The 21,274-nt window shown below is 45.5% G+C and overlaps 1 protein-coding gene across 22 annotated transcripts in view; it reads left to right on the forward strand.

Moving 5' to 3' along the window:
• sox5 (SRY-box transcription factor 5) overlaps positions 1 to 21,274 on the forward strand; it is a 241,086-nt gene that overhangs the window by 181,180 nt on the left and 38,632 nt on the right. For 16 of the 22 annotated variants that reach the window (XM_085769725.1, XM_085769737.1, XM_085769740.1 and 13 more), the window contains 3 exons: positions 10,822 to 10,908; positions 16,152 to 16,324; positions 17,698 to 17,766. In XM_085769725.1, coding sequence (XP_085625851.1) covers positions 10,822 to 10,908; positions 16,152 to 16,324; positions 17,698 to 17,766 — 329 coding nt within the window. The remainder of the gene's footprint in view (positions 1 to 10,821; positions 10,909 to 16,151; positions 16,325 to 17,697; positions 17,767 to 21,274) is intronic. The other 6 variants (XM_085769731.1, XM_085769738.1, XM_085769726.1 and 3 more) reach the window with 1 other exon arrangement.

Below are 21,274 nucleotides of genomic sequence, written 5' to 3' on the forward strand. Positions count from 1 at the left end.
GCTGATTTTTGATCTATCTTTGTGGCTCTCCGTCTTGGTGTCCGTTTCCCTCGCGCTCTCTCTCTCTCTATGTCTCTCAAATTGAACTCATGGACTCATGTTTGTTTTCCAGGCTTCACACTAGACAGTCTTGTGATGCTGGTTCAAGGAGCCGTCCACACTAAGACAGTGGACACTTGTTTGTTAGGTCATGTCGGTTTGTCTGACACACTCTTACACCCAAAAGCAAACACACCCAACACACTCTCTAACATTGAGCCCTCTGTCTGGGCGTCCCTGCCCCCCCCCTCCCCTCGTATCAGTTAACCATGTGAAAACACAGGCGAGTGCAGGATCTCTCGCCCCTCTCTGGCCAACCGACCGAACCGTGTTTTGCCCCAGTTTTTCCCGAGGATCACGCCCTCCTCGTCCATTTTGTTGGTTTGTTTCATTACACTAACAAGGTTACGGCCAAGGTTATCATCCCCCACTGAAGTCTCCGGTCTCTGCTGAGCCAAATGTTGTTAAGACAATTAGCCCACTCAAAGAGTCATGGGTGTCTTGTCGGGGGAATGGCAGGAGGGGAGGGGGAGAGGGGTTCAAAGGCACCAGAGAAAGGAATGTTCAGGAAAAAAAGAAGTACAGATGCAAGGATCTGTGTCAGCGAGGGGTTGGTACAGTATAAAAGAAAAAATTCTACGATGTTCCTGAGTAAAGTTGACACAGTTAACTTATTTGGATCAAGATATGAATGATCAGATTAAGAGGATTGATTCAATAAAAAAAAGAACCAGGATATGTAATAGAAAAGCCAAAAGGGAAAAGCCTGATTTAATAAACGGCCTAATCATTTATTAGATGCTGTATATTATTAAATATTTCCACTGGCATCAGCATTTATCATTTAATCAGTGTTGTGGTAGATATGCCAGTCAAAGTTAGACTCGCATTTTACTGTGCTGACTGAACTTTTAGGCTCTTTGAAACTCCAGTGGGGGGGGTCATTGCTCTCCTGTCTCTCTCAACTGTACTATCTAATAAAAAGACATTTAAAAAAGCCAAAAAAATAAATAAATGAAACTCCAGTGGGAACTGTTCCAGTAAATTGAAGCCTATCTATTGATCTTAAATCTGTATAACTAACCAATAACAGGCATAGGCATGTTATCAAGGCTTTTGTTGTTTACTGTAGGAAAAACAAATTAAGTAATATAAATAAGACTTTTCTGCAAAGGACTTGGACATTAGCCACAAAACGCATAAAAAGTCAAAGTTAATTAGAGAAAAAATATCAGTGCACAAGACCAGGATCACAGCAAAGATACTCTGACTTAAGACCTCAATCTTAGATTTCCCATCATGCAAATCAGCTGTACTTTATAATGCTGTCTTTCAATTTTGAAAAAATAGTTTTTTTTCACAGACCCATGTTCACCAGTCGTGTAATGCACCTTGTGACAAGTAATTGGAACATTATGTATGAAAAAGATGGAGTGCCTGTTTGTTTTTTTTTATCAAACAGAGTTTCTGCTTTTATCAAATTAATTCCACTTTCATTTGTGTACATCGAACAGAAAGTTAGATTTAAGAGCAATATTTTATTTCACTATCACTGCTGAAGATTCTTTCACCAACTCTGTTATTGTCACTTAATTTGTGTGAGTGCTACCACAGATGGCAAAGTGATCTAAATGCGACCTAAACTAGCAGCATCAGCCGTTATTGATGAGGCAAAACTCGTCAACCACTCAATTTCTTTCTTTTTTTCCTCATCTAAAAAAAGGATGTGATCTTTCCAGAAAAAACTAGAGAGTATGAAAAGATTTACAGAGAGAGACGTCGACATGAGCGAATAATTGGAGCACAGTGGCTCTTTAGGCTCCAACAGGTCAGACACACACACACACACACACACACATGCTAGTCAGCAGAGCACTCCAGTGCTGTTTGGACTGTTGTTGCCATTGGTCTAATGGTTCTCACATGTCTGTCGCCCTATCTTTGAGCAGCACACAGGACAATGTGGGCTATTCTTAAGACCTTACAATGCGCTCTGTCTCAAGCCCAACGACGCACAGATGGAACAAACATTCACACATAGATAAGAAAGACAAAAAGAGACAGAGACGGATCTCAAGATTCAAACAGACACATAAACAGAGGGAATAAGTGTGTGCGCGTGCGTGCGTGCGTATCTGTTTGAGTCCGCATTAACTGCAATAGGCGGGTTCCGCCTCCGCCGTCCGGCAGAGTACAGCCACTCTAAAGCCAAGCCAACTGTCAATCAAGCAGCCAACACAGGGCCAAAACTATGATAGCATCAGAAATAACAGTCTTTACCCATCAGTGTCACATGCACACAACACACACGCACACACGCACGCACGCACGCACACACAAACACACACAAGTGCAGGGGAGGTTAAAGTCACAGCTCAGCCCTGTTTGAAAAGGCTTCCAACATGCAAAGCAGCATTAGTGTGGCAGGAGTGTCTTGCTGTTCTGTCTGTCTCTCTGTCATTGCTTTGACAGGCAGACCAAAAATGTCACGACTCACAAGAGAAAACGCAGCACTGAGTGTGTGTGTGTGCTCTCCGTCTGTCTGTAGCGTAGTTAATGCGTGGGTCCGTTCTCCTCCTCATACACGGCAGGCCCAATACACAATGTCTTCTTTTGTTGTCACGTTAAAGTGATGCAATAAAGCTGTGCAGTGACAAGGACGGCCCGGGGGCTGATGCAGTGACAGAGACATTGAGTGTGTGCGTGTGCGCGTGCACGTGTGCGCATGTGTGTGGAGTGGAGACAAGAGCGCTGAAGAGGGGTTATTGCCACGAGACAGATTGCAAGTGTCATTTTCCATTACAGCAGTGTGAGCCACTGTGTACGACACACACACGCACACACACACGTAGATACACACTGATACACATGCCTTGGCCTACTTTAACAGGATGCATTTGACAGGGAGAGATGTGCGTGCATTAAGAGAGTGCCGGCCCTGATGATTTAACCCTCTCCTCACCCTGACACCAGGTTGAAAAAGCCGGATTTTCAGACACACACCTTTTGCTTTTTTGTGATATTTTTTCGGCTTCTCTGATTGGTTGATTTACTGACCATTGATATAAATCAGATTTTTCCATGAAACTAAGGATTTAGAGACTGTAAATCATCTTTTGACCTTCAAATAACTTAAAAATTGATGCCGAAAACCCAATTTCACAGATTTTCATGGTTAAGTTGATAGATCACATTATGTTCCTCCATGGGCTAAAAAAAAACTCCTTGACCTCCAGAGCTTAAAAAAATAAGGGAAAAGGTCATCTGAGAGCAGTGGCAGGATATGACACACTTGTCAGAGCGGCTTTTCAAAGGCTCCTCAGTGAATACATTGAGTTTTAAATACAGCATGAGCCATTGTTGAACGTGAACCTCTATTATCTATTCAAAAGTCTCTCATGAGGCTCTGTTTGTTAACCAGGCAATTAGCGGGCAGTATTTGGTGGTTATCAGTACCACAGTTGACACTTGGTCTCTTCAGCTTGTAAAGTATGAGGCAGTAAAATGAAAATGGGATCTATGTTCAGTCCCATAGCTGGTCCCTAATAAGGTGCAGTGGCAGCGGCTATCAGGGGCCGAGCTGAATTAGTCCGCAGCGGATTCAAATGTCTAGATGCTATCAAACACCATTTAATGATAATGGAGGTCACAGAGGCAATTGGGAAAATGGTGTGTGTGTGTGTGTGTCTGTGAAAGGAACGTTTTTCTGTCTCCCGCAAAAACACAGCATTAAGATAGCATCGCTAATTTCTTCAGCTCGGCACAAAAACAACATGCAGAGGAGGGGAGAGAGAGGGAGAAAAAAACACACAAAAAAACACACAAGCGAAATGAAACAACAAGGAAAGTTTTTCTGCGACTTTCTCGAATGTCGCTCCAGATTTTGCCCTTCATCGTTCTTTCACAATGTCGCGCCCTCTCCGCTGCTATTTCTGACTGCCAGTGTGTGGATCTGGCTCGCTGAGATTTCATGCCAGTGTAAAAATTGGCTGAGGGTTTGGTTCAAATCAAATTGGACATAAGCACCCACAACACCATCTGTTAGGGAAAGGCAGTGGAGTGAAGGGCAGAACTCTGTATTCAGATAAATGGATTTTCAATTTATTAAATTGTTGACTGACACCCTTGTAAATTTTTGCTTTATGTGCTGTGGCCTATTCTTAGAACGTCACATTTAATGGAAACATGCTGCTATATGTACATCCATACAATCCCTAATACTAGAATGGAGGGGGGGGGGACCCCACTACATCTGTTGTTTTGTGAGAGAAATTATTTCTTTTTTATAATTTTGCAGCACAGTTGCCGCACATTTACATGAAAGGGAAAAAAATAATAATTTTTCCTTTTTTTTTCGTGCTTTTTTCTAAAACTATCTGGCTTTAAATAGACAAAAATAAAGCCCTCTCCCTGGTTAGTCTTTAGGTGTTTTGGCAAGAGATATTGTGTGTGTACGTTTGCAGTTTTGTGTTAACAGCTGTGTCGCCCTGAAACGTGTTTCGAGACACGTCTGTGATTGTCACAGTACTTTAGGGGAGCACCATATGTCCCTTGTCGCTGCACCCAAAAACTTCACTTACTTTGCAACGTGAATAAAAGTCCAGTAACTCTCAGAAGTTGATGTCATGTTGCTCCGTGAGTGAGAGCGTGCCAAACACTTTGAGCTGGTGTGCGTATATGACTCTGTGTGTGTGTGTGTGTGTGTGTGCTGGTGTCTCCCTAGCCTGCCGACTGGTCTGGGTGTTTATTAATAACTAAACTTGGATCAGCTTCTGAATGACAAGTCGCTGTGGACGGTGGGACCGACCGGGGACCGACTCTGTTTCTTTCTGTCTCTTTCTTGCTGCGATCCTCTGCTTCGGTGGGAGACGGGGGGGGGGGGGGCTAGAAAGTAAGGAGGAGTAGTGTTTACACAGAGGCCCAGCCACCGCAACTGTTGCCAAGCGCTGTTCTCCCCACAACAAGCCAGTAATTGGTACTGTTAACGGCTAACCTTGCGGAGGTGGTGGTGCGAGGTGGGCTTGGACAAAAAGCTTTTTGATACATCTCCCTCTCTATATCTATCTCCTCTCTCAAGCCGCCGTATAGTGCCCCTGTGTTGCTGTTATGTGTGTGTGTGTGTGTGTGTGTGTGTGTGTGTGTGTTTTTTTGACAAGAGACTGCCCGTAATCTTGGCACGGCCCTTCCTCGCTTTGGAACAATTGGACCGTCTTTAGAAGGAATCGATGAAAATGTGTCCAGACACATGGCCCAGCTCAACCAGACATGAATTGATCATCAAAATATCAACATCATCATTTCGTAATGGAGGATGTTGGCTCCGTCAGCGCGGAGGGAATAGCCAGACTGAAAAGCAAAAGCTGCAGTATCAAGAGGGTGTAAATAAGTGAGGAGGCGCATTCCAAATTCTGCTTTTATGAAGTTTCTTTGAACATCCAGTCTGTTGAAGTTGTAACGTTTTACCACCGCAAGACTTCAGTTACCTCATATTATTTAAACAGTAACACAACTTTTTTTTTCTCTAATTAAACCACTTGTTAGTTTGAAACACTAGTTCTTCCTCGGAACAGTGAGTGTTGCTGTGTTATACTATGTCGAGATGGCAGTTTTATTGAGTAGTTTAATGCAGGTGTGTTTGCCTCCTGCAGTTCTTGTCTGTTCACAGCCTCACACTGGCAGCACTTTTTTCTTTTTCCTTCGGTTCATAAGAGGAAAAATGTCCGGTCAGGGCACTTATGAGATTCAGAATAACAAGATTTAACTTGATTTGTTTGCTCAAGATATTCATTTATTTCTTTATCATTAAACAATTTTGATAAAGCTATAAATCCAGAAGAATAATGAGAAAGAGGCCGTGCTTGTCTGATTTTGACTTAAATCAACTTAAGATAACCTGGTTAAGGTGTTTACATGACAGTTGCTGTGATTTACCTTAATCTGGTTATAAACTAATCTTTGGGTCACATGTAAACCTACTCTTTCTGTCTCCATCATGGCCGCCACCTTAAGGCTCCTCGCCCTCCTTTCCTTCATCTCAATACTTCAGTGTTCAGGGTGGCAGTCTTAAACAAACTCCACCAGTGCTTGTATAATTGCTTATTCAATGCTGACCCCTGCTCAGTTTGGGAGGGAGGAGGCGGAGGAGGAGAATGGAGAAGGAAGGAGGGGGGGGGGGGCATGGCTGCCAAGGCCCAAGTCAATGTGGAGTCTGTTTTTGGGGATATAAGGGCCGGCCCCGGGTCCCAAGCCAGGGCCCTTTCCTGTGGGCCCTCCTCCTCCTCCTCCTCCTCCTCCTCCTCCTCATCTTCGCTCTCCTCCTTCATCCTCCACCCTCCTCTGAGCCCGGCTGGGCCTGGCGCTGGCACAGAGGCCCCTTTGTTGTGTACCCGAGAGCCCGGGCTCTCTCTTTCTCACTCTCTCTCTCTCTTTTCCTCCCATCCCTCTCTCTCTCTCTCTTTCCACACATCCCCCTCCACCTCCCTCTCCTCCTCCTCCTCCTCACATCCCTCCCTCCTTTTTCCTCTAAAGGTCTACCGGCTTCACAAATATGAGATAATAGGAAAAATAGAGCTGGCTGCTTGTGGTGACTCAGGGCAAAACGTCTGAGTGAAAAATAGAAAGTGAGTGAGAGAGAGAGAGAGAGAGAGAGAGAGAGAGAGAGAGAGAGATGGTATTGTTTGTGAGATTGGATGGAGCAAGCTGAACTGAGGTTGAGTCTCCTCCCATCTCTCTTTCTTTCTCTCTTTCCTTCTCTCTCCAGCAGCTTCTGAACCAAAAGCTCACTGTGGATCCAAAAGCTGGATGGGGGCTCACTCTAACACACACACACACACACACACACACACACACACACACACACTGCTTCACTCTGTCTCTCTCCCTCTCTCGGCAGGTGGACGGGGTTGTTTTGGCTCGGCTGCAGGGCAGCAGCTTGACTCCGTTTGAGCCAATGAGCCAAAATAATAGCCGACAATTCCAGAGTTATTGTCAGCGTTTTCCCCCCTCTGCTTTTCCCAGAATCCCTCTCAGCCGTGCGCGATCGGAATCGGAACATCACCCTTAGACAAATGAATGCGCTTTCGCAAGAAAGTACAACAGCGAGATTCACGCTCGTACGTACGGCACAGTCAAAACAAGAAGGGACGGTTTTTCAAACATTTGAAATGTGTCTGACCTGTCCAGGACTAAAGGTCTCTGATGCCAGATGTAGAAATGTGATGCATGAGACATCTGGAGTCCTGGGATTGAAACATTATGGCACTTTGATAAGGAGCTGGAACATGCTGATGGAGCAGATCTGATGTTTACAGACATTGTAAGTTGTTTCTAAGAGAAGAAGAATGGATGAAAATGTATTTTGGAGGTGTCAACAGTAGCAAACACACAGATTTTCCCACCTTCAGTGCCCTGTGCAGCTCAGCACTGACACTTCCTTTCTCTCCCTCTTCTATTAATTTTCCTCACCCCTTCATTCTTGTTAAGGGGGAGCCAGTTATCCTCCCTGAAACTTGGCTCCCAACACCCCACCCTGCAAATATGTGGCCCACACCCCTGCGTGGGCACCAAACTCCACCCGCTTACCTCACACAACTCTAACACACACACACACACACACACACACACACACACAAACGCCCAGCATCCCAAACGTCACAAGAACAGGGAGTAGCTTCTCTGATTTTCATGGAAAGTGTTGTGCTGTCCTCCTTTATTATATGAGTTTTGGCCTTAATTAGCAGTAATAGATGCTTGCTATGTTTCCATCCAGCTGTCAGGCGAATTTTATGAAACCTCTTGAAATATTGCAGAACATGAAATGTGAATCAGGTGCAGTTCCATCCGCTGAGCTCAAGCAAATAAATCTCTGACTGTGAGACAACTGGAAGGAGAATTGTTTTTTTGTGTCGGGCAAGTTGTTATTGTTGTGTGGTGTCAGGTAATAGCAGCCATATTTTATATTCTTATAGAAATCTGAAAACAAGGAAACACACTTGCCTGTATTCTAATGCAGCAAAGTAAAGGCTGAACTGCCGCAATGAGAAGCTTAGGCATGAGAGAGATCTTTATTTTGCAAGGTCACTTTTCAGGATGTTTAAACACACCTTTTAACAGATGCACAAGTGTTTGTGTGTGTGTGTGTGTGTGTCGTCGATGATGATGATGCATGTGTGTGTGTAGTTTATCACAGGTGACAGCGGGGGTTTATTTCACATGGTATTCACCCCATCAATCAACATCTCGATGAAAGCTACAGCATCTTCTCTTTTTTTTTTGCTTCTCTCCTCTCTCCCTCTCCTCTCCACTCCTCCTCCCCATTTCCTCCCATTTTGCCATCCGCCGCACAATGAAAGAGCCTCTTGGCTTTTATTAATAGTTAAAGTGGCCCCGGCCTGTCACTGGGGACAATGGCTGCAGCCCTGTTAATAAATAAAAATAATAACTAGGAGATGGAGACAGAGAGGGAGTGCAATGGAAAGAGAACAGGCGACACTGCCATTTGTTGTTCCCTCTCACTTGTCAAAGCTCTTTGGCTTAAAAGCCTCTGTCATTGTTGAGGGAGAGGGGGCTGGAGGGAAAGATGAGAGTGAGAGACAGAGAGAAAGAGGGGGAGAGAAGGAGTGCCAGGGGCTAATAGCACCTGTTGGGGTGATGGTGAGACAGCTGTCATGGAGGGGGGAAAAAAACACAGGCGCATACTCTTCTTCTATACTCTTTCTACACGTTGCTTTCCCTCCTCCCTGTTTTTGTAACAGATTCTCCGTCTATCCGAGCTCTGCTCCTCCTCCTCCTCCCACCTTCATCCCACTGCTAACCTATTCCCTGAAGGCTTGAAAGCACTAGGGCACCAGGGACGCGGCGCTCCAACTCAGTTGCAGACTAACTGGATGAGTGGCAGCGTCAGAAACACAAGGACAGACCAGTCAACAGTCCAAGGACGGGAGGAAGAAAAATAGAAAAAAGTCAATGAGATGCACTGGCTGGAAGTTCAGTATTGATCTTTGTCTTTGTGTGTTTGTGGATGTGCGCGCATTGTAATCAACAGAGCATGAATGCTCTGGTCTTAGAGCCAGAGGCGAAGGACCTGATTCAGGCCTCTGGGGAGGCTGTAGGCACATACACAAACACACACACAAGCTGAGGTACAGTATGTAGGACACGCTGCACTGCTTTGTGTGAGAGTGTGTGTGTGTGTGTGTGTGTGTGTGTGTGTGTGTGTGTGTGTGTGTGTGTGTGTGTGTGTGTGTGTGTGCCTGGGCAAGGCTTGTATGCCTCGACTTTCTCGCATGCCTCCTTGTTTGTGTGTGATCATGTGTCGTTTTAAACCCTGAAGATCTGCAGGTGCCTTCTCCTCCTTGTCTCTCCACATTCTCTCCATCACAGAGAGGAGGTGGAGGAAAGAGAGAAGTTCTGCTTTTATGTCTGCATGTTGGCTAAAAGTGCTTTAATTTGTTGTCGAGAAAAAAGCACCAAGCTCAACTTCACACACCCCAAATCTCTCTCTCTCTCTGTGGAGAGCATTAGTGTTTGTACTCCAGCACGCATCTCAGTATGCATGTGTAAGTTAGTGTTTGTGCAGGCGAGATGTCTCATAGCAGTGAGATTAAGACTTTATATTTTTTAAATCGCTCGTGTCATAACGGGAAAAAAAACAACATTAATCCATGGAGCAACTTCCCGCCTGCCATCACCACTGTGCATACAGTATGACTGTGTGTGCAGCCACATATATGAGTTCATTCAACTGTATGTGTTGTGCATGCGTCTGTGTGTTTTGTGGGTGTTTGTGCAATGGTGTGTGTGTTTGCGTTGGCTGATAGGGTTAATCACCCCACTCCAAGTGTAAAACCTCTTTCCTTAGCAAGGCCTCACATCCCAAGTGCAGATGGCTCCCAGTAAATAGAAATCTCTCTCTCTCTCCCTCTCTCTCTCCCTCTCTCTCTCTCTCTCTCTCTCTCTCTCTCTCTCTCTCTCTCCCTCTCTCCCTCTCTCCCTCTTTCCTCACTCTTTCCGTCCTCTTTTGTCTGGTCATTCCTCCTGGTTCCCTTTGTTCATGTCAATAACAGTGAACAGGGTAACTGGGTTGATGGCAGCATTTATGTGTGCACACATCTACGTGTCCACATCTAGGACTGAACCTCCGTGTGTGTGTGTGTGTGCTCTCTTGTGTGGCATTACCATTTCCCACAAACCCTCCTGTGTGTGTGTGTGCGTGCGCGCGCAAACACACAAACACCCATGTGCGAGTGCGACCATAGTTTGGGTTGTAATTAGTGATTCTGCGGGTTTGTGTGCACATGTGTGTGTTTGTGCAGGGGTTTGTGTGGATAAGTGTCTGTGGAGTGTGTGTTGAAAACAAAGCGCAGGCTGATAATGTGTCCATTGTGGCGGGTGCATTAAGGCCCTCTTTGTCTCAGGCCCACAGGGCTAATGATTCTCTAGCAGCAGGTGAGAGGGAAAAAGCCTCTCTCTCTTTCTCTTTTCCTCTCTTCCTTTCTCCTCCACTTGTCTCTCTCTTTATCTTGCGTTGCCTCTCTCGCTCGTTCCCTTTTGCTCACTTGTTTTTGTTCTTCAGATTTCCTCTCTTTCGATTATCAGCTTCTCTCTTTCCACCTTTCTCTCCCTCTCTCTCCTGCTGATGCGGCCATTAGGCTGAGCTGCCGCTGCCTTTATTACAGCAAATGGACTTTAAATGAGCTTTATTGTCATGTTGGCCAGCCGACTGAATCCCTCTCTCTCTCTCTCCTCCCCCCCTCCCCCATCCTCCCATCCTCCCCTAAACAGAGGCCCCCAGCATTGAGAGGCTGTTGTCAAAGGACTGGAAGGATAAACTTTTGGCCATGGGCTCAGGGCACATCGGAGAAATTAAAGGTACAGTGCAACTAAATAACAAAAGAACTAAACTACAGAGAGCTGTTTAATTAACTCTTTAAAACGTAATCTATGCTACATTAATTAAAAAACGTCCACAAATCTATTTATAAAAACATTTAATTATTTGAAAAAAAAAATCGAGACGTCTTCTTCAGCATTAAAAGTAATTTAGGTGAAATGTCCCTCATTCCATCTATATACAAATATGAAAAGACACTGAAATAAACAGAAGTTGACTGAATTCACTTAAATTGAAATCCAGTGAAGTGAGCTGCCCTGAACTGAACCACGTTTGGTGGCTTTGTCTGGTGTGTTTGACCAACAAGTCAAAAAGTCAATGGCATCTCTGCCGGTCCATCAGCTCTGTGTTAATCTCGGTGTTAATCACCCATTTTATCCACGCCGGCCCCTTCTTAACATCCGACAGCACATGAGACAGAGAGGGACAGAGGGCAGGAAGTGAAACAATACGGGAACGAGGGAGCTGCGCTGTGAATACGGAGGAGCGAGAATCAGCCGGAGAGAGGGAGAAAGCGAGGAGAAAAAGATGTGAGAGAGGCAGAGAGAGAGGTGGACGAGACTGGCTATTATTCCTCATAACTCCAGGGCAAAGCTGTCGTTCTCCACCAGTAATTGAGCTTCATTAGGAAGCAAAGCAATATGTAATCAAAGAGCCTTGTGGAGCGGCGTGGCCATCGAGAGGGGGGCTCCATTGATCAAACCCCCTTTTCCCAGCTCCCTGCCGCGCTGACATTTCTGTGTAGGGGCGTCCCGCTTGGCACACCACACACCAACAGCTGGGGAGCAATATTAGGAGTATGTATGAGAGCATGAGTGTGTGTGTGTGTGTGTGTGTGTGTGTGTGTGTGTGTGTGTGTGTGTGCGTGTGTGTGCAGTGGGAGTGCATGTGTGTCATTTGGGTCTTAAACAGCACTTACATAATAGCTGTTAGTGTGAACATGCACTTGTGCCTATCATTGTGAAAAAAGAGAACCATGTGGAAAGTGTTCATACACCAGTTTGCATCGATAGTGTGTGTGTGTGTGTGTGTGTGTGTGTGTGTGTGTGTGTGTGTGTGTGTGTGTGTGTGTGTGTGTGTGTGTGAGCGTACGTTTTGCGTGCACTGTTCTCATTTGTCAGTGCATCCCTTGACTTTTTCCCCCCATTGAATTCCATTGAAGAGCTTTTTGTGGGGAGCAAAGTGATTATAAGCCACCACCTCTCATTCTGTCAAAAGCATTGGTCCCATGTGGTTCACAATAAAACACACACACACACAAACACACACACACACACACACACACACACACATATATATATATATACCCACACAAATATGGACCTCATGGAGCTCCTTCATTATAAAGTGTTAATTTCCCCTTTAAGTTGCCCCTCACTCTGTGTAACACCTTCTTATATACTGTACAGTACAGGTACCATATAGTATATCTCTTCTGAGCACTTCAGTTAAAGTATATCATGTTTACACCATGGCTTATTTAACGATCCAAGATGTATTATCCCCGGACCTTTCATCAGACAGAGATTTTCTGGATCTCTTTTGCATCTTTTTGGTTCCACATTCTTGAAATTCTGCAGCCATATCTGTGACTTGTTAAAGTTTGAAATCTCGATTGGAATTTGAAAGGAAAGTCTTTGGGCTTGAATAAAGCTTGGCTGTACAACATAGGTTTGTGAACATGTAGACACCACTGTATCTGGCAGGCGCATCCTCACAAATCACATACCGGACACACACACAATCTGCTGCGTCCCACTGAGCAGTCTGTTAGGAGGAGTTGCAGGGTTAACTGCGTTGCTCAGTGGCACAGTGTCAGTAGGTGTCAAGGAGAGAAAAAAAAGAATATGAGCAGTGTTAATTATCTAAATTACTTGTACGGAGCCAATAAGAATGCTTTTTTTCAGTCAGAGGAACTTATACTCCTCTGTTAACTACTTCAATATAACCCAACCTATTCTTTTATTATTTCATTTGTATTATTTTTAACCGTATTGATGGGATTGTGGGATGTGGTGTTGTTAATATTAACAAATAAATGTTAAACCATGATGGAAAAAACCCCAATAAAACAGCAAAAGTAAGATTCTGTCTGCATGCTACAAATCATGTAGCCAATCCTGTCGTCAAACAAATCATGTAAGCTTGAATTACTGGGAAAATCAGATTACTGCAAACCATGTAGTGTGTGCTTTAATCAAACCTTAATTTTATTACCTTAATATTAACTCAATTTAATTATTTACAGTAATTGGGTTATGGTGTTCATGTAAATATACTTCTCAGTGTGCTAATTATACTTCCAGACTGTCTACGTCCTTGTAGTTTTTCTGGCCTGTTTTGTCTGCTTCTCCATCCTCTCCTTGTCCCTCACCATCGCACCTTTCCTTCGCCGTCTTCTCTTTCTTCCTCTCCACTCTGCTCCTTTCCTTTCCACCTCAGCCATCCCCTCCCCTCCCCTCCCTCCTCACCAGAGGGGAGTTATCAATGCAGCCGGGGTCATTAATTAGCACCGCGAACACGGTGACAAGTATTACATTGTTACAAATTGGTTAATTACGCCATGCACGGGTTTGTGTGTGTGTGTGCGTGAGGAGAAAAAAAAGGGACGGGGGTTGTGTTGGTTGGGTGGGTTTGTAGGTAAGCGCAGGCCATGGCAATCTGCCTAAGGAGGAATGTGTGTAAAGCGACGGAGGAAACCAGTTATCGATCCGCCTGCCTGGCTCGCAGCGGCCGAGGAAACAGGCCGACGGGAGCTGATTTATGGAGGGAGACCACGGAAAAACCCCAGAGCCCGGAATGGGATGAGACAGGTCGGCTCAGTCAGGAGGACCGGTCTCAGTCAGGAGGACCGGTCTCAGTCAGGAGGACCGGTCTCAGTCAGGAGGACCGGTCTCAGTCAGGAGGACCGGTCTCAGTCAGAGATTCCTCCTCTTCTTCTGCAAACACCCCGCTTTGAGTCATAAAAGATCCACAGCTGAGAGGGGGATTGAGAACAGCTTGTAGAAGAAGAATAGACTGCTTGTCTTCTTTTTTCACACCTTACCATTCAGGCTGCTGCTTGAGAGAATGTCCCTCCACATCACCGCACACACACACACTCTGTTTCGCTCAGTACCTAATTTTACTGTGTTTGCATTTGTGCACATTGCATGTGTGCGTGTGCAGGGGGGGTGGGGAGGGGGGGGGGTAACCCCAACAAGAACACCCCCGACAAGAACACCCCCGACAAGAAAGACTCCTTTGATCCATCGCTTCACCTTTGCAACCCCCCCTTATCCTTTTTTTCTCCCTCCCTCTTGCCCCCTTCCTCCCCACCCCTTCACCCCCCATTTGAACAGGCTAACGTTTTTAACACAAGGCTCTTTCTTGTCTTGGTCAGCTTTGGCTACACACACACACACACATACACACACACACACCCTCAGCTCTACAAAGCTGGCTCTGTGAGTTCGGACAGCTCCGTGTTTATTTTTCCAGCGGCCAGCGCTCCCGACAGTTGCCTTTATTGTTCATTGTTGGCGGATGGATGGAGTGCGGGGGGGAAGTGAGGGAGGGCAGGGAGGGGTGTCGGTAGGGAGCAGCGGAGGGGGTGGGGGGGGGGGGCATCCAGCAGGGAGGACAAATGGATGGCACTCACCTTCCCCAGCGGTCAAAGGGCAGGTCAGCAGCCGCAGCTCATCACCTTCGCTCCTTCACCCCCCCCTCCCCACTCCCCCTCTTTCATCCCCCGTTGTGTTTCTCTTTCTTTTCCTCCCCCACTGCCCTCTCCCTTTCCCTCTCCCTCTCTCTCTCCCTCTCCCTCTCTTTCTCCCTCTCTTCCTCTCCTCCTCTCTTCCTCATCTGGTTTGACTGGCCCAGGAATGTGGTCCTGTTAAAGGTAGCAGCTGAAGAACAATGGGGGATTGTGCTACTGACTCACACACACACACGCATGCACACTCACACACACACACACACACACACACACACACACACACACACACACACACACACACAACAAAGCCATGTAGGCAAACATTGGTACATATGACCAGACATGAGCACACACACTCGCACTGATTGTGGCTCAGTGTGCCTCTCTCTAACTACATCCTGTTGAATGATTTAGGCCTTGTGTGGAAGTGTGTTTGTGTATGTGTAATTGTGTGTGTGTGTGTGTGTGTGTGTGTGTGTGAGTGTAATGGAGCTGGTATGTCAGGATCTAAGGGGTCAAAGGTCAGGCCATGCTAAATGTGAGCAGGAGGTTGGCTGACTGCAGGATAAACACAGACCAGACACACTCTCCTTCTTTCTTTTGCCCTCTTTTTTCCCCCTCTTTCATTCACACACACACACACACACACACATACACACACACACACACACACATTTCACACAGAACTAAAGCTTCATAGCAACAGGCGAATCCCTGAATTTACCCATAATTCACCACCAATCAAATAAATTTTGATTTTTCTTCGAGTTTTAGTGACAAATGTAAATTTTCAAACCTGGCTGAAGATTTATTTTGTTTGTTAAACATGAATGAATCTGGCTCAGATTTAATATTTGTTTTGCCGCCACATTTTGCCTGTTTACAAATGTTTCCATTGCCAGATTAATTCTCTTTATTTCAGTAAGGCAGTAACAGCAGTGATGGATGTGGTCTGAGTAATCACTGCTGGCCCTCTGTGCCCAGTAAAATGAGTCAACATCTGGTTTTACAACTTCACAACACATATACCCACCTTCCGCTGCCGTGCCCCCTCCCGCCGGCCAAAACCCCTAACCAGTCATATATTAAGCTGACCAACAAGCCACGGATAGCTTTACACTGCTTTGTTGTTCCCTCTTCGTTTCCCTCATGCCTCTGACCTCTAACCTCCACCCCCAATCCTTTCTGACCTCCACATAGCCATGAAAATCTCACAAAGAAGACAACTGCACTGTGACATCTCACCTTTAAAATTTGTACAATTTCCAACCTTTTTATTTGTCGGTCTCTTTGTTTCACTGAAAGGTTTCTTTGTGGTGATTCCTTTGCAGCTGAAGAAAATTTACTTAAAGTTTTAGTCTTCTTTTTTTATATAAGAAAGAATAGCTGTACTGGAGCTGTACTAAGCAGACTTTCAAGTTTCATATAGCGTAACCCCAGACAAGTCTTTGCACTCTTCTTCAAAGTGCTCCCCTCTCACCTTTGACCTCTTCTCTCCCCCCCTCTGCCTCTCTCGCCCTATAGGTACCCCAGACAGCCTGGCGGAGAAAGAGCGCCAGCTCATGGGCATGATTGGTCAGTTGAGCAGCCTGAGGGAGCAGCTCCTGGCGGCCCACGAGGAGCAGAAGAAGCTGGCTGCCTCGCAGATGGAGAAGCAGAGGCAACAGATGGAGCTGGCCAAGCAGCAGCAGGACCAGGTATGGAGCATGCTGCATGGGAAGAGCTTCATTAGGAAATCTATGCCGACGCTGCACAAACATCCATCCCAGCAGCTCAGCGTGTGTCGTATGGACGTACACGCTTCATGTCAACACATCAACATCATCAGATATCTGCACACACAATATTAAGGTTTACATACTGTAAGAGGGTGAGCTCAGAGGAAGGACTGAACACAATGAATCACTACTGTACCCTCTCTCTAGAAACCCCCACCACACACACACACACTCACACTCACACTCACACACACCCCATAGAGTGTTCACGTAGATAGAGATGTGCGCCTTGGGCAGCTTGAACACAGGAATGAGCTGAGAGTATGTAGTGTTGGAGCGGATGTAGCCAAGACGCAAACACACGCACACGCACACACACACACTCCAAGCTCCCAGGCGAGAGTTTGCCAGTTATTTGCATAGAGAAGGGTTTCCCTCTTTGTTGTGCTTTTTTGCTTCTGGAAAGCTTCAGTTTACAAAGAGAACATCACACACACACACAGACACACACACATGCACATGCACATGCACAGTACAGTTGTAAGGACAAATCACCTGTGACGAGCACGGAGCCCTCGGCTGCACCCCGCACCAGTCAACACTATGAGGATGTAGTGTATGTGGAGACTCCACTCCAACCACCAGAGAGTTTCTGTGCAGAAGTTAATTATATTTTAGGGAAGCAGCTGATGCTTTGATGCCAAACAAGTAAGAATAAATGTGAAACAAGAGCACGCAAAGAAACTGATTATGACCAAGCAACTTAAATTTAATCAAAATTACATATTGGCTCTGGCCATACTCGGATGGTGCACCTGGTAAATACAAGTGCATCAAAACAAACGCATGACGTATATTGTAATTCACAGTCTGTTCCTTGTTTAAAGTGATAATGTTTCATTTTTGAAGCTTCAGAAGTGACTTGAAGCCAAAGTTCACTGTCACTGTCTGGACCTGTAGAAGTTCATGTCGTCCTCAAATCAAAGAGAATACTCACCTGCACACAGACTTTACTCAGACAGATAGAATTTATGATAGAACTATTTGAAAGTATTTTTTTCTCCTCCATATCAGAAGACTGTGACAGTAAGTGTGTCGGGGTGACACTCTTGTCCATTTGGCGATGAGCTGAGTCCAGATGAGATGAGCTCTTTAATATTTCATAGCAGGGCATCAACCCTCTGTCGTGCAACTGTGGCCTCAGAGACCTGCAGATGTGTCACATCTCCCCCAGGCCCCGCACGCACACACGCGCACACACACACACACACACACCACAAACACATGAACCCCACCTCCCCACACACACATGCTGTATATACATTCCAACGTGTTGTGTGCTCTGTCCTCAGATTGCCCGGCAACAGCAGCAGCTTCTGCAGCAGCAACACAAAATCAACCTCCTGCAGCAACAAATCCAGGTGAGGCCGGTTTGTGTGTGTGTGTATATGTGTGTGTGTGTGTATGTGTATGTATGTGGGCTGCAACAATCAAAGTTTTGTGATTGTGATTGTTACAGCGTGTCTTTGCGCAGCCATCAGCATTTCGGACCTGAATCAGCGTCGTCTTTATTATATTCCCTCCTCCTCTAACACACAAACAGACACACACATTTACAACCTGTGTAATCACTGTGGTCAGTCTGCTTGGAAAAATCAGAGGTAGGAAGCTGGCAGGGGGCTTTGTGTGTTTAAGTCTGTATTATATAAATCAGTGTTTACACATCAAACTGTCAGTGAGGGACACTTCACTCGCGCCGATTCCATTGTGTAGGTGTAGCTCAGCCAGAGGGAAAGGTTTGGAAAGAAGTTCAAACCCAATCAATGTTTTACATACAGTAGTTTCAGGTTTTACACTCTAAAATATAATTCTTCATGTTAAACACTGAGACCAACAAGTACTTTTCATTAGAAATTGCATGGGACGATGTCAGTTTGGGCGTTCAGGGATTCCTGTTTCAGATACTGCAGAGCTAATTAAATAGGTTCCGGAAAGTCCAGCTTATGTATTATTTGTAAAAGAATGTCAAGTAAAAGAATGTTATGTCAAAATGTAAAAAGCAAAAGAAAAGAAAAGAATACGATAAAGATTTTATTCTGTGGGTAATGGGGGCGGGACTAGATAAGCTTTTGCTTCTCCCGCTTTCCCTTTCGGCCATGTGTATTGTATTACTTGAACTAAGATGAAGTGTGATTTTTCAGGCTTTGGGGTTTGCACATATTTGGTGTAGTATCAGCTTGTTTTCCTCCCTCAGAAAAGAGGGATGGATTAAGATTCACTCTGTTTCCACCAGACAACACTGGGAAATACAAACTTAGTTCACTTCTTATTTGGAGCGTCCTTGTTGTGAACAAGATGTTCAACAAATCTAATTATGTAGATTGTGCACAGACGTGAATAGCCTTAAAATAGACCCAAAATCTACAAAGTAAATGAATTTAAGAAACTCCCCATGAATGTGAATCTGTGTCTTTAGGTCCAGAGAAAATGGGTGGGTATATATGTAACACTTAAAAATGGAAGTATTGTCCTTTTGGGCGCTACACTGGAGCCTCTATGTTAGTCCAGGTGGCTTGGAACGAATAGCCCAGGCCTTTGTAAAGGCAGATGACACTGAATTTTGAGCTGAGAAAGCCGGGCTTTGTGTCATAAAGAGACACCCTGTCCAAGAAGGAGCGCGCACACAAACACACACACACATTCCCTTTCCCCCCGAGAGTTTAGCCATACACAGTTTGTGTGATAAGAGACCTTGTGATAGTGTGTGTGTGTGTGTGTGTGTGTGTGTGTGTCTATGATTCTGTGCAAAGCAGCTGTGTTTATTTGCTTTGTGCAAGTTAAATTCTGAATTGTTCACGTTTTGTCCCTTTGACAAAAAAAAAAGAGAGCACGTTTGTTTGGGAGGATTCCTCTGTGCGTTCTCGAGCGTCCGTTTCTTCACCCATGTGTATGTGCGTGTGTGTCTGCCGCAGCTGTGTGTTTTAAGCTATAAACACGTCCGCTCATGATTCACTCCCTCACGACCCCGCCGAGACAAAGCTCTCTTTTCCCATGACTTTGCAACCTTTTCCCAAACAAGCGTCTCTCCATTGAACGGGCCCAACAATAGTTTCTCACAAGCAGGGGCAGCTGTAGGCAGCCTCGTTAAGAGAGGAGCACAACACACACACACATTCACGTATATCACACACATCAAAGTACACACAGACACCGACAAACATACGAAATACACGCCTTAACTCGCTCACACACATATCGCGAGCAGAGAGTGCTGCAACACTCGCCTGATGATCAAACACACACTCATCATCAAAGACTTGGTTGAGAAATACACTGCTTAATCATTCATGAAGAGATTGTCCACACAATCCCACAATACAATGGCCTGCCAGAGAGAGGCCACCAGGTTCAGTATGTTGGGGTGTGTGTGTCCGTGCGTGTGTTTTTTGTCTGTATGATAAGCCCCTTGTGATTGCATTTCCCCCTAACGAGGCTGAGTTCAGCTGTCCCCTCTGTGTGTGTGTGTGTGTGTGTGTGTGCGCGTGCGTGTGTGTGTGTGTCCGTGCGTCCTTGGCTTTGTTAGGCCCAAACCCCCAAAGGCCTGTGAAGAATGCTTTCAACCGTCCACTTGGAAGAGGTGATGAAATGAAATGAATAATCAAGCTCATGAAAAAGAGAGTGACACACATCCCTCATGAAAGGAGGACAAATTATTTATTGTCCTTGCGTCCGGTTTCCTATTTCTTCTCACCCTGAAACCCAAATCACGCTAGCGATGTGCATGTTAGTGTCGGCCATGTAGGCCAACGGCAAACAAGCCCGTTGTTTCCAGAGGCAGGCAGCAGCAGCTAATGGAGGAACCACCAGTCATGTTCACAAGTCACTCATTGATTCTACCTGGAATTATCCATCAATTACCATCAATTATGATCCCTCCATTTTGCTCCCCCTCACACACACACACACACACCTATTTGCCTGCAGTTACACAAACACATTGTTTTGCTTGCAAGGGAGCTTTTATTCTAAAACACCTAATCCTAGCTTAACCCTTGATCTGTTTTTAGTCTCAGGTCCTGAACTTAAACTGAACTTAACTTTAACCACTATCCTGACTAAGCCTCTAATTATGACCCATAATCCTAAATTATCCCAAACTTTAACCCAACCAATTTAATACAGATTTTAATCTTAAACCAAAACCTAAATCCTGACCTTAAAGCGATCCCCCTGAGGAAGCTGGGGCCTAGAAAATCGCTCCCTGGCTTTGTAATACCTCCTTCAGCCAGATGGAATAACAGCACAACTGGCTCTCACAAAAACTGGAAAAATAAGAATGTGTGTAGGAAAAGCCGCCGACACACACACAAACACACTGGGTACCCCCTGCTAGGGGCCTTCTTGTTAAGCTCTAAGGGGTGAGCACATTTCCTCAAACCTTCCTTTGCTTTTCCTCTCGTCTTCTCTCGTTCTAATTAAATGACTTGTCTCCGAGGCTCCCTCCAGTGTTGCCGGGGACGACTGCTGCTGCCGCGCAGGGAAGCGCGACGGGGATGAAAGGAGCTCACCTGCCGAGCGGCTCAGAGCTTACCTTGAGAACAGGCACACATTTTCATAGAATAGACACACACACACACACACACACACACAAGTACAATGTATATCGAAAACAGGGGGATGAGGGGACAAAAGTGTGTCCTGCCTAATGAATCAAAATGCAATCAACCAAAACACACACACACTGTCAAATGTGTCTCGGTGGTGGCACCTCCATGTGCCGTCTTTCATCTCATCAAGCGCAACCAATGCTGCTGCTGCTGGTCAGCAAAGCAGACAGGAGCAGAGCAGAGAGTGAGAAAGAATCAGAAAATGAGTAAAGCCACCTGATGCTTTGACTGGTTGAAGGGAGGCCAGACACGCTGGCGAGAG

Source organism: Trachurus japonicus, chromosome 23 (genome assembly GCF_045865225.1).
Source record: "Trachurus japonicus isolate A0001 chromosome 23, Traja_1.0".
In the NCBI taxonomy this organism is placed as follows: Eukaryota; Metazoa; Chordata; class Actinopteri; order Carangiformes; family Carangidae; genus Trachurus; species Trachurus japonicus.